Source organism: Poeciliopsis prolifica, unplaced genomic scaffold (assembly GCF_027474105.1).
Source record: "Poeciliopsis prolifica strain line A6 unplaced genomic scaffold, Auburn_PproV2 SCAFFOLD054, whole genome shotgun sequence".
NCBI lineage: Eukaryota > Metazoa > Chordata > Actinopteri > Cyprinodontiformes > Poeciliidae > Poeciliopsis > Poeciliopsis prolifica.
In genome coordinates, this window is record NW_026562429.1 from 3,354,180 (window position 1) to 3,372,493 (window position 18,314).

Sequence of the window (18,314 nt, forward strand, 5' to 3'; positions counted from 1 at the left end):
GGAGGAGGAGGAAGGCTTTCACCAGATACCAGCATCAGACACACAAAGGAGTCGGCCGTGCTGGTCAGATGGGAAGGATCTGATTCTGGCTGCAGATAACTACAGGGATTAGTCGCAGATGTGATAGCGGAGTGGCTCAGAAACCGTTTTCTGTCGCTGCCGGTAGTTTGTGTGTGAGAGAGAGGAAGTGGCAACAAGCCTGTGAGTGGAAGTAGAAGGAGAAGTGTGAATTTATAGCTTGTGACAGTTCTCTTCCAGACTGTATTACGGTACAGTTAAAGCAGCACAGCAGGAGAGACCTGAACCAACACGTCTGTTAGCATCAAGTACACCAGAAAGGAGACGACGGCGCCGTCTGAGGGGGTTCTGCTCGTCACTGATGGCAACAAGTGACAGGAACGCAAAGTTAATGAAGCCGTGCAGAGGTGGATGAGTTCAACAGAGCAAACAACCAGTCAGAAGCAGCGATTCCATTATAAACATGTGCAGAATGTCATTGATGTTCCACTAATGTTGAAAAAATACAATTTTGCAACTGTGGCGTTTTCCCTTAATAAGAAATTCAATTAACATCCAGAGAATAGCAAAGTACCCAACATTTGTACCTAATTAAGAGTACTTCAACGTACTTTTATTCAAGTAAAAGTAAAAAGTATCAACTCGACTCAAGTTCTGATCAAGTTAGCAATCATTTAATATTTAAAAGTTACATAATCTAATGGACCAAAATGTAAAGTTTAGTGGAAATTTCTGTATTTTAAGGACGAAAATGACAAAAATTCACATCAATAAAAAAAATAACAAAATCAGGCAAAAGAAAATGTTTCCAAATCAGTTTCTTTCAATAAAAACTTATAAAACTTTAACAAAAACTGCAGGTCTGTGTCTGTGTAGTGAATTTTGTTTGTTTTTCAATCAGTGGGTAGAAATTTTACTCAAGTAAGAGCAGAAATACTTCATAATAAAATTACTCAAGTAAAAGTGAAGAGCAAAATTATTCCTAAAGGTCATTTTTTTTCAAAGAAGCTATAAATATGTATATATATAATGGATTATGAAGTCTCTGTGAACGAAATTGCTCTTCAAGCGCTATTAATCATCACAAAGGAAAATTATCAAGCTGATTTTAATACCACATGGAGAACCTTTCTCCTCCTGAAAAGGCAACAAGATGGAAACAAACATCGGATATTAATATCAGCCCAGTTTCCTTTTAGATTTTCTGATTCTTGACTTTATTTAGCCTTAAAAATTGAGTTCATCCTGTCCAAAGACATCAAAATCAGGTTTTGTTGGACATTCAATACTCAGAGAAAAAAATAATTATCTATTTATGAGTGCACTTACACCTCATACACTTCAACCACAATTTCATAGAGCTCAGACGGAAATGTATAATCAACAAGTTATTTAAGAGTATTTCACTAAACGTCAAATACACTTAGAAAGACAACAAGTCCTGTCTCAATTACCAGAAGGATGATGACTTGGGCTTGTGTTGCCACCACAGAATATGGGCCTTCATCAGCAAGATAAAAATTACAAACCCAAATATGCAATGAAATGCCAAAAAAACAAAAGAATAAAGGCGTTACGATGGTCTATTTCATGAGCATTCAACTCAAGTTCTCAAGAGATGATTTCGTGCAACTTTTAGATTTGAATCAAAGCTTTTCCAAACATCAGTGAACTACAGCAATGTTTAAAGAAAAGTAGGTCAAAGTAAAAACTGTGAACTATTTCCCACGCCTGTATTGACAAACATGAAAAACTTATATATTTTTTGACTTGGGTGTTTTAACACTTGATATTCCAATAGACTCGGTTCGATTGCCGACCAAAATTGCAACATTTGTTATATTTTCAGCAGTATTGTCACAATGCACTGTCTGAAACAAACCAAACTGTTTAAAAGCCTCTTTCCCTCCTCTCCTACGGGGGCGCTGCGCTAAGAAAAACAGAAGAAAACAACCCAAAGAAGACATCGGCGCTACTTCCTTTTTTATGAAATGCCAACAAAAATGAATTGATGTCAGAAGAGAAGTTTGGTTTGGTTGTATTTACCCAGAATGCCCTGTGTTGAAGTCCGCTTCCTGCTTTTGGAGCGGATTCTGGTACACTTAGCATTCACATATACATTCGAACTGCACCAGAGTTCACTTCAACCGAACCAAAAGTTTTTTAGGCAGAACAGATTATGCCTTTTCACACCTCCCAAAACAAACTGAACTTCAATTAAAGTACAAAAGAGATTGATTGGTTTTTCTGTTAGTTTCAGACTTATAAAGGAGGATAAGTCTGGTGTTATTTGACTTGGCTTCAGATTAAAGCACCAGAGTTGGCATTGTCAGGAAACTGAGTCTAGATGGATTTAAGACACAAACACTGTCAGACCAAGATTGTTCTGTTGCGTCATTGTTAAGCCAATTCAAAATCTATTTCAATATCAAATTACGATGTAAATTACACCAAGCTGTTAAGATGTAAACAGTTCAAACTCATTTTGGTGGTAGCATTTGCTCCTGCAAGAGTTAAAAAGACCTGAGGCCTTGAGAAGACTGGAGACTGGATATCTGCGAGTCTGCAGACAAAACACAACTCCCACACAAGTGGTCAAGAAAGAGATTTAGAGAGGAATCTGCAATGAAGCCTGCAGCGTCTTCTGAACAGCTGCAGCTAGTTTAGATAATGGGGAAACGGCTCACAGAGAGAGAGAGATCTACGCCGAGTCGTGATGACATTTCAGTGGTTTACAGCGAACCTGTGTTTAGTTCTTGGTGAGTTTCAGCACCTCTGTCATTGGTGATGTCCAAAGCAGCTGTGTGTTTGTCTGTAAAACATTCACTCTGGACCGGAGCCCACTGGGAGCCAAAGCCACCCACTCCAGCTCCAACTGTGGACTGGATCACAATGCTTTGGCAAAGAGGGAAAATTCCAACCATTCTCCGCTCACCATTCTGCTGTTCGGTAAATCCTGCGGCCGTGTCTGTTACAGCTCGCATTGTCTGTCTGTAATATCGTACCGCTATTAGTGGGTAGTCTTGGTGTCAGGCGCTCAAAGAAAGAATAACTTAGACAAGTAGGCGGTGAGAGCAATGCTGGCAGGGAGGGTTTTCAGCTTCACGAGGAAAGGAAAACATAATACAACCAGATATAACAGTAAAAACCAACAGAGACTCGATTCGGGGTAAAAAGGAGAAGAGTTCACCAAAAAAAAAAGAAATGAAGGTCAAACCACAAACCAAATCGAGAATATTTTGTCTTTTCTTGCACCTTGTTTGTAAAAGATGCAACAATAAACCTATAAACTTTCCACATGCATGAATACAATCCAACTTACAGCCTCTTAAAATCTATTAAAAGCAAGAAAAATAATAGTTTTCGTTCTGTATTTTACTCAATGACTGCCTAGAACACAACTTTGTCATTTTTAATAAAAACATAAAGGAAGACAAGCGGTCGCAATTTGGTTTACCAACACTTCAGTGCGTCATATTTTCCAAACCAGCGTTTGCCCGCATGTTATGTTAAAACATAAATAGCACCATCACTACTTTTCTCAACATTCAAGCATCTAGATGAGACGTTATGAATGCATTTTTTAGAAAACGCACTCATATTTATGTACTTCTACTTAAATGCAGTCCGAGCCAAACGCGTGAGATTCTCAAAGATGAATGTTTGATATATGGAGATCGACAAAGATGTACGCTGATTATTTTTTCAGAAAACAACCAAAGGATCCTTTTGCTGATGGAGGGGGAGCACACACGCCATTTTAGTGTTTCATTTTCACATTCGTTAAAGCAATAAAGATAGTAAAACGAGATAAAAAATGAGGTTGTGCCTTTTGCAACTCGAGCACTTTGAATGTGAATCCAGCTGAAAATATAGAAGATCCTCAAATAATGTGCAAAATGGAGCAACTTAATTACTTATTCCTTTAGTTCTTTTGTTCACTTTGCGGCTAAAAACACAGAGAATAGAGATAAATGTGAAGACGCACGTTTGCCACAACAGGAAATTTCAAAATGTGATACAACATGGAACTGACCACTTCAATTTTGAGTTTAATTCAAAAACTAATTATCAAAGGACACTTCTGAAGAACAACTAAAGACTTTCTTTTTTAAATTAAGTGATTACAAACCAAAATTTGCAGCAAACTCGAATCTGACACATGGATTTGAACCAGCTGTACCACTCAGACTGGAACCAGTTTGCATAAACACAAAATCAACGTCATTGCTTCCCCAAAAAGTAGGAACTGTTCGACTCATCAGTTCTACATTTTAAAATCCATGTCAATGGTGTTTCATAAATGTTTCAAACTTCTGGGACTCAATCAACAAGTTCTTTATGATGCTTGAATCTCTTTCATTTTAATTTTAACTGTCAGTTTCGGAAGAGGATGTTTTACTTTAATCTAGGTTAGAGATTTAATGGCCTCTTTAGGTAATTAAGGTGAATTTTACTGGTTTTCGATGTGCAGCGACTCTTGGGTTGAGTCGTTTTCAGTGACGTTAAGAGCAACAGATCTGAACAGGGAAGTCAAAAAGACACCGGATGTGTCACAACACAGTGAAGACTTTTCACATTTGCAACATCCAACAATAAAATTCAAAAACATCAATCCTACTGTACGGACTGTCCCCACTTTCACAGTTCAAATCCGTTCAAAACAGACACACAAGGTCTCACATTGAACCAGAAAATATTTTCTAGTTTGGGTAATTTTCGGATTATCAACAATATTTCTACCAGAAATAAAAAGAGCAATTTTGTGCAACTTCTTCAATGATTATTACAGCTCTGGAAAAAGTTAAGACCACTTAAAATGATCAGTTTCTATGATTTAAGTTTTTATATTTATGTGTTTAAGTAAAATGAACATTGTTCTTCTATTCTATGAACTATTGACAACATGTCTCCAAGATTCCAAACAAAAATTATGTATTTATTTGCAGAAAATGAGAAATTGTAAACAAAACCACGGATGTATTTTAAGACAAAATCTCAAGCACACCATTTCTTCGGAAATGGAAAATAGCTAAAGATATCGGGAAAAGAGATGTGAATAGCTTTGGTTCATATTTGGGTTCAATCTGCAATGCCTGAATTCACCCCATTGATGAGTCACATATCAATATCGTACGGCTCGGGAAGGAAATGGACCAGAACCCAGGTGAAACCTCTCATTGAGGGAGAAAAACTTTAGTTTGTTTGACCAAAGTGACCATTGGTACACAAGGAGGAAAGAACAGGAAACCAGAGAACAACACCAACGTTGTGATGTACAGCGGTGGCAGTAAAGGAGTTACATCATGAGGAAAGAATGAGGAAATACTGAAGTTTGGGTTTTCCAATTAACAGCAACAAAGTCAATGTTATGAGAAAAGACATGCCAATGGTGTCTCAACTACTGAGACACCAGTGGAGCAATACACAAAATGTTTGACTCAGTTCTACCAAACTCTAACGGTAAAGAAACTTTATAATATAAAAATCTGACATTCAGTGGAGATAAATTTGCTACTCCTAACACAGAATATGTTCAGTTTGATTTAAAGTTGTGAAAAAAGAGAAATTGCTGAGTTTTTATATCAGATTTTGTATAAATATCTTGTTTCAGCTGTATATATTAGACATTTATGTATCCTATTTGAGTTGCACCCAATCAGAGGAACATTTTATCGTAAGAAAACAGCATAATAAGTGCATAACATCATCACAGTTGGGTCGGTACAACTGCAAACCTTCATTGGCTGCATGGTTTTCTGTTGCCATCATTATAAGCAAGATAATATTCAAACTTTGCTTTCCAGTTATATATTTTGCCACTTAGATGCACTTTAAATGCCTTTTATGTCCAAATCTGCTGCAGATCACAGAAAATAAGAGGAAAATGTATTATTTTCATCACCTTCACAATACTCAAAAGGTGTTATTATCCTCATTGTTTCCATTTATTGAGATTTCCTATTTCTCTGTTTAATTTCAGATTAAATATGAATAATATTATCTGCATTAAACAACTTCTGGTGGGAGAGATTGTTAAAATATACGCGACATAAGAACAAAGTGGAGTCCTTAATTATAGTAAAATAATTATTCACGTTTTATGGAGCTGCAAAGTGAATGACAGCGATTAACACAGTCTGCCTGAATATTAATAGAAATCTCAATCATTTTAAATCTTCAACGCCTTGGCAGAAAACCAGCAATGACAGCATATCATTACTGACAGAAAAATTTACTATGATGCCATTAATCCTCAACAATATGTGCAATATTTTTAATAAAATCAATTTACAAACTACTTAATCCACTGTCAAACTGATCCCTATTGATTCAAAAGAAACAATAAACAGGTCAAATACAGATAAAAACATTTCACAAATCAAATGTGAAGGTAATGACTCATGAAAGTTTTAAACGGCTAATCATCTGGCAGCAGCTAATGCTAATCTTAGCATGTACATAAAAGGGGAGATTCAGTTTCAGGTATGGTTTAGTCCTGCATTAATCAATAAGAAGATCAATGTGATAACTCGGTGTCTTTCGTTATAGTATCTAGCTAATGGAGTGGATGAGTAAACTGCCATTTTTCAAGTTCCTCCAGTAGCTAGCTTTATAGCAGTGAAATATTGCTGTGTCCATAAAGAAGAACAAGTGAAGGTTTAGTTCCAGGTATGTTATTTACATTGTCATGCTCTTCTGATCAATAAATGATAATAAACATCCATATATGTACTGCACAGTTAGCTGTGCATTGCTAACTGTGCAATGCTGTTGTTGTTTTTGTGAACTAAAACAACATATTTGTATATACCTAATGACCAGAAAATAAGCAAAATGTCTAAATTTGAGAAAATTATCATTACATTTTAAAACATATACCTCTCTTCATGTGTCCGTTAGCTTCACTGGTATGCTAACCCTAGCTTGTATGTAAAAAATAATTTTTAGTGTTATTTATATTCTTGTAATTGCATCATCAGTTATGGAATGATAAACATTTAACAAGTCAATGTTTTACTTTTAAGGAGATGCTTCGGATGTGTATACTATGCTAATACTAGCTAGCATATGAGGTTTGTTATAGCCATATGATTATTTTTATGCTCTTTTTATCATTAAATTGATGATAAACATTCCCACATTTTAAGTCTTATTTTCATTGGAGTGGCTCCTGGACGTAGTAAACTATGAAACAAATTTCTAACTTCTAGTAGCTTTTAGCTTTGAAGCTATGCTAACACTAGCTAGTATGTAAGGTTTAGTGTAGCCATACTGCTATTTTTATACTCTTATAAATAATAACTGATAATAAACATTCCAAGATTCCAAGTCATACTTTCATTGGAGAGGTGCATAAATGTACTAAGCTACACAACAATTTTCTACCTCCCAGTGGATGCTAGCTTCGCAGCTACACTTACACTAGCTAGTATGTGAGGTTCGGTTATAGCCATATAGTTTTTTATGTAAAACAAACATGCTAATATCTTTTCTTGAGGCAGTGGTTCAAGGACGTATTACTTTTCTAATTTTTAGTAGCTTTCAGCTTTGCAGCTATGCTAACTCCAACTTAGAGGTTAGAGGTTTGGTTACAGCCATATTGTTATTTTTATACACTTATAATCAATAACCCTAACAATAAACATTTCGAGATCTCAAGTCTTACTTTCACTGGAGAGGTGCATAAGTATACCAAACTACACAACACTTTTCTAGCTTCTGGTAGCTGTGAGCTGTGCTGCTATGCTAACCCTAGCAAGTATGTGAGGTTTGGTTGTCGCCATGCTATTTTTTATACTCTTATAATAAAAAAATGTAAAACAGACGTGTTGATATCTTTTTTTAAGGCAGTGGTTCATGAATGCACTACTTTTCTAAACTTCTAGTAGCTGCCAGCTGTCCTACTATGCTAATGCTAACTGGAACATAGGTAGCAACAATTTCAGGTCCGTGTGTAGCTACGAAATTACCAATATTTTTACTGAAAACATATTCGTGGCACATTTCCCTATGAAAAAATTTGATACTCTACAACAGTGGAAGTTTTTACAGCATCAAGATTCTGTTGAGTTATAATCTACAGAGCTAATAAAAGTCTGTAATGGCACTTTCAAGAATATTCTTAATCCACTAGCCTATTTTGTGTTCCTTCTTAAGTGAATAAAGTAATGGTTTTTACAATTTCAGCAGTTCAGTACCTATTTAATTAATTCCTAATTAACCATAAAATGGGCACTTTGGGGTTTTTGGTTGATGGGCGGTTGGCAGCTATCACAGTTATACTTGGCACATAAGTATAACTCAAAAACAAGTTTGAGCCTGAGATGCTTTGTTCAATGCATTAACAGGAACAATACACTTAAAATGGTTTATTGGTGTTTCTTGGAGATCATTTGGATTTTCAAAATATGCAAACAAAAGGAGAAGTCAGACCTACAGTGAGTCTATTTTACGTTGCATCGAGTTATTGATGTCTCTTCCACCTTATCTGCAGCCAGTTACAGTCATACTCCGTTAACATCAGCGCGTTGCCCGTGGGAAAAAAAACGCTGGCGTGGATGAAAACAGCAAAGGCCTTTTTCGTGCACACAGGCATTGAGCTGGACCGTGAAACACAGTGACACACAATAGGCTCACGGACAGAGTGGATGTAAACGTGTCAACATCTGCAACTCATCAGAGGGCTTTCCTTTCCTCTAAAAAAAGCAGACGCATACTCTCCCACGCGTGGCTTTCTAATCATGCATGAAAAAAAGCATCAGTAGTGAATAAGAAATAATCAAATAAATAAATGTGCATGCGTGGAAAAGACGGAACCCTGCGCGCATCTGGAGCCCTGTCCCATCCAGATGCGCAGAGGAGGCAGGAGGCTCGTAAAAACCAGAAGCAACCAGAATAATAATTATTATTGTATTATAAAATGTAAAAACGCGCCGCGGCTCACCCATTTATGAGTCGCGGTGTGCTGGCTGCTCTCCTGCAGGACTGTGGGCGATAGTCTCAGGTGTTGGAAGCGGCTTTTACCGGGACCGACAGCCTCCTGTCCGTGTTTGCAGAGATCCGCTACTAAACGGGAGGAGCGTCGCACCAAACCATATTCCTTCCTCTTTTTTTTTTTAGTCCAGTGACACGGCAGGAGGAGGAACAACGAGCCGCCAGAAAACGGAAAAAACGCTGATGAGCAAACCCCCTTTCTCTCCCTCGCTCGCTCACTTGCTCTTATTTGTTGCCTTCAATGACGCCTCGTAAATTGCAGCTCCCGTGTGTGAAATGTTCATTTTCATAAATGCGGGCTGAGGCCAAGAGGGAGGCGTGACGCAGCGGCGTGCGTCATGCGCTCCGAACAGATGGCGGTGACACAAACTGTGTGGAGCAGCAGGAAATCCCTGAAGTGTTCAGCAGAGGACCCACAAATTTACTCCAGTACGAGTAAAAAGGTGTTTAGTAAAAAAAACTGTCATTTAATATTTGAAAGTTTCATCATCAGATGGAACAAACAGTAAAGTTATGTGGACATCGTTGGTATTTTGAAGCTCAAAATGAAAATAATTCATATAAAGTATTAAAATCAGACAAAAAAATGTTTTTGATTCAATTTATTCCAATATGAAACCTTAATAAAAAAATGGAGTTGAAGTTTTGTGCACTTCAAATAAACAAAAATAAAGAGACTCAAATAAAAGTAAAAAGTGCAGAAAAAATACTCAAAAAAGTTGATCAAGTAATATAACTGAGTAAATGTAACTTACTATCCAACTCTGCAGAACATTTAAAAGTTAACACCTTAATCACAAATAAAATTATGAAAATATAACTAAAAATCCATTTCACAATAAGCCTCTCCTTATATATAGCTAATAAATAGTTCATAGACTATTTTACTGCCAAAGTTTTAATTTACAGATTTTATTTTGTATTATTTATAGTTTTTTGTTAAGACTCTTATTTTGAAGGTTTAAGGTAGGAAGTAGATGTAGAAGCGTCTGGTTACCAGGTTACCAGAGACGCTTGCGATATAACAGCATCGCGTTGGCAAGCAAATGAAGAAACATGATTTAAGTGTAAGAATTTACTGAATGACCTCATTTCTACCTCAAAAGGAAGGGTTAGCCAGCGAGGTATGTTTATATGTTTTATGTTATTTTTATATCGATATTGTATTCTTGACACCATCTCACTAAGTTTACGTTGTGTTTTAGTTCGACGGTGGTGTTGGTGTCAGGGAAACTGAAGCTGTAATAAGAACGTCTTTAAAGAGTTTTCATTAAAGCTGACTTCACACCAGCAGTGCGACGAACTCTTAATTGCCATAAAAGAAGAAGAGGTGGAAGTGATAGTCGAACTCGGAGCTGCACGATTTTCCATCGTCGCATCGATGACCGGTCAGTTGCAAATGTTAACGGGCACGAAGATTGGACAGTTGACAATATTAACGGGCATCAAGATCGGTCAGTTGCAAATGTTAACGGACACACGTTCAACGGTTGCTTCTTCATAAAGACGTCCAGAAGCCAGACATTTAAGTTCATGTTTGGAAAGTGACACAAGGAAGGAGTAACAACAAGGAACCGTGTGAAGCCTGACAACAAGAGCGCAACAAAGTAACGAGAAGGGAAGTAATGCAACGAAGCTCAGAGTTAATCTAAGTTAAATTAAAAGGAAATTTTGACCAATTAAGAAGTCCATAAGATTTCAAGTAAAGTAAAATGTTGGAAACAAATGAAACAGAAATAGAAGTTGCCAGTGCAGAACAAGCTGCTGAAGCAGAGCAAGTAGATGGAACCTCTTTAGAGCAACCTGGGCAAGAGCTACGTAGAAGTGAAAGATCTGGCATGTTAACGGAAAAAGGAAAAGAATTTCATAAAGAAAAACTAAAGGGCTGCAGCGTCACTTTGAAAGTACCTATGACAGATGGAAAGCATTAATTAAAGTTGCTAAAAAATCTGTTATCAGAGGAGATCCATTTGACATTCTTGAAGGTCACATGGACATTGTGCAAAGAGAACTAGCCGCTCTTAATGATATTTATGATCAATACAGAGCAATAGATGGACCACCTCATGATATGCGTTCCAAATTAGACAAATGTACATCAGTGACTAAGTTAGTTTTGCAAAACATCCAGTGCCATGTTGAGGGAACAAATAAGGAGGAGATTGTTTGGCCTGATGCCAGTTCTATATTTACATCTTCTAGCTCAACTAGTGTCTCAGTTCATAGTCATTTTAAACCCAGTACAGTTATCTCTAATGGCTCCTCTGTCAAAAGACAAGAAGCTGCAGCAGAGTATGAAGCCACAAAGGCTGTGCTTAAGATAATGGCTGAACAAGAGAAATTTAGAGAAAAAATCCAAACCATAGAAGAAGAAGACAAACTCAGAACTGCAGAACAAGAAGCTGCTGCGATGTCACAACGCCATCAAGAGGAAAGAGAGGAAACAGAACGCAAGTTAAAAAGAGAAAAGGAGAAGGCGGCTGTGATAAAGAGACAACAAGAAGAAAGTGCTGCAAGGAAAAGATCAGTTGAGGACTTAAAAAGAGAAATTGAAAGACTGGAAAATCTGAAAGGACTCAATGCAGCAAAGGCAAAATTACAAGTTTATGAAGAAGACTACTTTTAGTAAAGCAAGAAAGAATCACTCCGAATCCTGCAAACATACAGGTAACTGAGATGAAGAACACTGCCAATCAACCACCACAGTTAAATGTCGTTCACGAGAGCACAGGTGAGCTTGTAAAAGTTTTGGCAGAAGCTATGTCAGCTAACAGGCTACCAATTCCAGAGCCTTCAATATTTAGTGGGGATCCACTTAAGTTTAAACATTGGAAGGCATCGTTTCAGACTCTAATAGAGAGAAAGAACATTCCCATTGCAGAAAAGATATTTTTCTTACAGAAGTATGTAGATGGGAGTGTTAAAGAAGCCTTAGAAGGCTATTTTCTGATTGGCTCTGAAGATTCTTATATGGCAGCATGGAATATGCTCAATGATCGTTATGGAGAGCCTTTTGTTATTGCAAAAGCCTTTAGGGACAAGTTGCACATGTGGCCAAAGCTCCAAGGTAAAAACAGTGCAGAGTTAAGAAAGTTTGTGGATTTCTTACAAAGCTGTCAATCTGCAATGACTACCAACGAGAACCTGAACATCCTCAATGATGGAATAGAGAATCAAAGACTTGCTGCTAAACTGCCAGACTGGTTAAGCAACAGATGGAACCGAAAGGCTACAGAGTATCAGTTAGAGCACAGACAGTTCCCACGTTTCAGTTACTTTGTAACATTCCTGTCAATGGAGGCAAGTATTGCATGTAATCCCATTACATCATATGAAGCTATAAGACAAAGTGACTTTGACAAACCAAAGATCAAGTCTCTACTTACACCCATTCATAAGAAGCAAAATACAGCGAACATCTTCACAACTAACTCCAGAGAAAGAAGCATGATCTCTTGTGTATTTTGTAAAGAGCAGGACACAGCTTACACAAATGTCGTAAGTTCACTGAGAAACCAGTCACTGAGAGAGTCAAGTTCATTCACGGTGAAAAACTATGTTTTGGCTGTTTAAACAGTGGTCACTTCTCCAAGAACTGCAGCAATCGGATGACATGCAACACATGCTCAAAACAACATCCCACATGTCTGCACGAAGAAAGACAAAGACACGAGACAAAGAAAGAACAACCTAAAGAACAAGAAGTAGCTGAAGGGAAGGAAACCCAGGAACAGGTAACACAATCACAAGAAACAACGAAAGTTAATGAAAGTACATCTAACAGAGTGACTCATGAAAGTAGAAACACACAGACATCTGCAATAGTACCTGTCTATGTATCCACACAAAATGAGCCACACAAAGAAATACTTACCTATGCTCTGCTGGACACACAGAGTGATTCGTCTTTTATTCTTAATGAAGTAGCAAACAACCTGGACACAGCTAAAACCCAGGTTAATCTCAAATTATCTACAATGTCATCCAAGAAAACAACTGTAGCATGTACAAAACTTGAAGCTCTGCAAATAAGAGGATTGTTTTCCAAAAAGAAACTCACTGTGCCAGTTGCTTACACACGTGATTTTATACCTGTCAATCGTAGCCATATTCCTACTCCAGACACAGCAAGGTCATGGCCACATTTGGAACATCTCACTGAACACATTGCTCCACTATTGGACTGTGAGATAGGACTCCTGTTAGGCTATAATTGCACACAAGCTTTAATGCCCACAGAAGTCATATGTGGTGAGAAAACCAGCCTTATGCCCAGAAAACAGATTTGGGTTGGAGCATCATAAGTTACTGTGATTTGTGTGATGCAGGCAGCGATGTAATTGGAGTAAGTCATCGCATCACTGTAAAGCAAGTAATACCAGAGACTGAGCCAACCACAAAGCTAAAGAATAAAGTTCATTACATCTGCAAGACACAGATGAAAGAAGTAACAGGTCCAGATGTAATCAAAGCACTTGAATTAGATTTTACAGAGAGAGCAGTGGAAGAAACAAGCATTTCACAAGAAGATGTCTGCTTCCTAAGAAAGCTGCAAGAAGGAATCAAACAAAAGCAAGATGGACATTATGAAATGCCTCTGCCTTTCAAAAGTGACAGACCAAATCTTCCCAACAACATGTCAAGTGCAATGCAACGTTTAAGCAGTCTCAAACGCAGATTCATAAGGGATCAAAGGTACTACTCAGATTATGCAAGGTTCATGGAGGACATTATTGCACGTGGTGATGCAGAGAAAATACCGGAGAAGGAAATATGTAATTCCCCTGCCTGGTATATTCCCCATCATGGGGTATACCACCCTCAAAAGCCTGGCAAGATCCGTGTTGTTTTTGACTGCTCTGCACAATATCAGGACACTTCGCTGAATGAACACCTGCTTACAGGGCCTGACCTCACAAACACTTGGTGGGAGTACTCTGTAGGTTCAGGAAAGGCTCAGTGGCTGTAATGTGCGATGTGGAGCGTATGTTTCATCAGTTCCATGTAACACCTCAAGACCAGGATTATTTACGCTTCTTATGGTGGAGCATGTGATTTAAGTGTTCCCCCTCGGTCTTTCGCATGAAGGTTCACCTGTTTGGTGCAGCTTCTTCACCTGGTTGTGCCAATTTTGGTTTAAAACATCTAGCACACAAGGTGAGGGAAAGTTCTCTCCAGACACAGTAAAGTTCATTCAAAGAAACTTTTATGTAGATGATGAACTTGTAAGTGTTACATCGGAAGCAGAAGCAATAAATCTGGCAAAGAAACAAGAGGAATGCAAAGGTAACGACATTGTTATTCTTCAAGAGGACAATTCTCCAAGGAACAAGTGGAAACTGGCAAGAGTACAGAAGTATATACAAGCGCAGATGGAAGGATCAGGAAGGTGAAGCTGTTACTAAGTGACTCGACCTTGGATAAGGATGGAAAAAGGACTGTCAAGCCAGTGTATCTTGATAGACCAGTTCATAAAACTGTGTTGTTACTGGAAGCAGAGTAAATGTTAAAATGTAAATATATTCCTATTTAATGTTGTATGTTATTTGAAATCACCATAGGTTTGTGATTTGGTGGGAGTTTTACTGCCAAAGTTTTAATTTACAGATTTTATTTTGTATTATTTATAGTTTTTTGTTAAGACTCTTATTTTGAAGGTTTAAGGTAGGAAGTAGATGTAGAAGCGTCTGGTTACCAGGTTACCAGAGACGCTTGCGATATAACAGCATCGCGTTGGCAAGCAAATGAAGAAACATGATTTAAGTGTAAGAATTTACTGAATGACCTCATTTCTACCTCAAAAGGAAGGGTTAGCCAGCGAGTATGTTTATATGTTTTATGTTATTTTTATATCGATATTGTATTCTTGACACCATCTCACTAAGTTTACGTTGTGTTTTAGTTCGACGGTGGTGTTGGTGTCAGGGAAACTGAAGCTGTAATAAGAACGTCTTTAAAGAGTTTCATTAAAGCTGCTTCACACCAGCAGTGCGACGAACTCTTAATTGCCATAAAAGAAGAAGAGGTGGAAGTGATAGACTATAAACACTTAATAAATGCTTAATAACTCTTTATTATGCACTATTTCGGCCGAGAAGGAGATTATATGCTAAAAAATGTTTTGCAAATGCTGATTGCTTTATTGTTTTTACAAGGTAACCTGAAATGTTTAGTTGAGTCAAGATGAGGTCAACAGATTTGGCCAAAAAACAAAAACAACACAACAGCTTTTTCCTCTTTCCCACCCTTAAAAAATTAAAAGAAATATTATAAATAAATACACTTTAGACTTCTGTTGACAAAGTTAATATAGAACATGTAATGTACAATAAATAATATACATAAATGAATAAATAAACCAAACAAAGCAGCACAAAGTTAAATGTCTTTAATAATAATAACATTATTATTATCATCACTGTTATAAATAACATCTATTATAAATCTAATAGTTATAATTTTTAAAAAATTACTGTAATAATAATTATAATAATTATCTTTACTTATTAATAGAAATATCACTAATAATTAATAAAATGGAGAAACAATACAAGGTAATTTAATTCCACTTCTTTTTCTACACTGTTTACATTAAAAGTTTTTCTATTTTTTTTTTCCTAATTTTCATCATTTACTGAATTAAGTTAAAATTATAATGAAAATGGATTTAGTTTTATAATTCACTCACTTTCAATACATAATGTAAATGAAGTATTATCTACAATTAGCTGAATGTCACATGATTAAATAATGTGAATAAAACAAATTAATTTAGGCAAAATGCATTTAAAAGCTGCATTTTGTGTTTACTTGTGGTATTTTAGACTAAAGTTTAAATTGAAAACACTGAAGTGTGAAAATATGAAATCAAGAAACATTTTTCACAGCATTTTATTGGTTTATAACACCAGAAACATTTTGTCTGCTCATGTAATTCAGTTTTCTGTAGAGTTTTTCCAAACACTCAGCTGTTCTGTTCGTCTTTCAGGATGAAGAATCTGCTGGCGGCAGCAACAAGATAAATGATGCAGGAAAGGACAAAAAAATTAAGATCTATAGTTTTTTTTTTTTATCAGCCACTCCAAGATGATGAGATAAAGTGCAGCCCAGTCAGAAAAACCATTCATTTGTTCCTGATTAGATGGAACAATCAGGTGATCAAGGTGATTACCTGACCTTGAAGTGAATGAAGAAACAACTTTCATGGATAAAATTAGGCTTTCGTTGCAACATTTCAAAAGCGTGTTCATACATTTTTTATTGTTTTCTTCCTGAATGAGTCTTCAATCATTATTTTTAATATTCTGTTGCAATATGTTGCCAGAAAGGAGATGAAAATACACAAACAGTGTCAATTTATATTAAATATATATTTATTGTAGAATTAATTATGTCAAAATTCCTTTATACAGATAAATTTATTTCTCTCAGTAAAGTAATTTTTTAAAATAAATTTAAAACGGCAAGGAGACTCAAATATTTCATAGGTTAATATTTATTTATTAATCAAATTAAATTAAATACACATAAAGAATGTGTAAGCTAATTTATATATATAAACACAAAATTTTGCTCTGCCATGATGGCATTTTTTATCCATAGAAACGCTCAAGACTTCTTTTAATATTTTATTAATGTAAATATTTTATATTATATATTTATTTATATAAAAATGTGTAAGAGAAGAATGCTATAAACACAGTTGAAAAATACAAAAATACTGTCAAAAATTATCACTATTAAATAGATAAATTTTGATCAATACACAAATGTAAGTTTCTTTTTATCTTTTTTTTTAAATTACACACTTATAAAAACAAATTGATTTCCACAACTTTTATAAAAAAGTCCTACATAATATAATTACTTTTTTTTTCTTTGTAGATATAATTAGAAAACTGCTCATGCTGCCCGAGAGAAGATGCCGCCCTGGGCATCTGCCCAATTGGCCCATATCTTCTTGGTAATCTGCTATTTGTTCCCATTGGCACAAAAAATATATTTTTTATTCTTTTCTACTTCTACTAGTGTGAAGCACATATTTGCAACGAGTTGTTCTAAGATATTTCATTTGAAATAATAAAAAAAAAACATTAAGTTAGTATGTCTTTATTGTACAGTAATTTCTATATTAACAGAAATATAAAAGCTGGAAATCAAAACAGCAAATAATAACAATAACCAAAGCTTAAATAGGGTTAACAGATTTCTTCCCATTCCTTCACACAGTTGCTGTGTGTGCTGTTGCTTTAAAAGGTGACAGTTGCTTCTCCATCTGCAGGCGTTTCGCCTCAGGAGAGTCAAGTTTCACACAAAGCGCTGAGGTGACACCATCTGGGACTTTGCTGCTATTACAGTGTTACCTGAGCAGCAGGTCACAGAGTGAGAAGGCTGCAATCAGAAAACAATTCCTGCAGATACAGGAACATCTGCAGCTTCATAATAACTGGTAATATAAATATATTATATCATTTAATGACAGAAAACCTTGTGTGAAGTCAGATAAATGACATTTTACATAATTCGAATGTTTTATTCTATATCAAGAATAAAGACTGAAGGGCAAATATTGTTTTTGCACCTTGAACTTTTTCATGTTAAAAACAAAAATATTGACATATTTTACACAAACAAGCAAAATGGTGTGGTAGAAGAAAATTTATGAATGATTTTCACTGCAAAAACACCAAATCTAACCAAGTATTTTTGTCTACTTTCTAGGGCAAATATTTTAGTACAATTTAAATAAAATAAAATTCAATTACAAGTAACATTTAGGAGCTTGTTTTAAGTAAATAATTTCTTAATACTGATGAAAAAGTTTTAGTTTTAGTGGTAAATTATTTCACTTATAATCCGGGAACAACATCTTGTTATCAGTTAAATCATCTGCCAATGTTTTTCGTCGATATTAAGTAATTATTTACTTAAAACAAGCTCCTATTTCTTGCTGAAATGTTACTTGTCAGATATTTTTTCTTATTTTAAATGTACATACTGTATACTAATTAGTTTGAGCAACACCACTTGTAAATTTTATGGTATGTCATATAGACTACATAGAATCCTCTTGAAGCTGAGAACAAATGTATTCTGCTACCAGAAGGCTTATTACAGTTAAATTTAGGCCTCTCATTGTACTCACTCTACAGTGAGTATAATTAGTCGTATTAATTTGTGCATAAAATAAAAAGTTGGTGTAATAAAACATAAATGTGAAGAAAAAACTAAAAGCGTCGTTTTTAACTTCTGAATTTAGTTTATTGTCGTTTTGAAAGTGAGCGCTCATAAACACTTCT

The 18,314-nt window shown here is 35.9% G+C and overlaps 1 protein-coding gene across 3 annotated transcripts in view; it reads right to left on the bottom strand.

The window, feature by feature from the left end:
- sh3kbp1 (SH3-domain kinase binding protein 1) overlaps positions 1 to 9,288 on the bottom strand; it is a 44,596-nt gene extending 35,308 nt beyond the window's left edge. Inside the window, exon 1 of one of the 3 annotated variants that reach the window (XM_055059407.1) lies at positions 8,966 to 9,288. In XM_055059407.1, the coding sequence (XP_054915382.1) occupies positions 8,966 to 8,969 (4 nt within the window). In that variant the 5' untranslated portion in view covers positions 8,970 to 9,288. The remainder of the gene's footprint in view (positions 1 to 8,965) is intronic. The other 2 variants (XM_055059405.1, XM_055059404.1) reach the window with 2 other exon arrangements.
- Between the last annotated feature and the right edge of the window lie 9,026 nt (positions 9,289 to 18,314).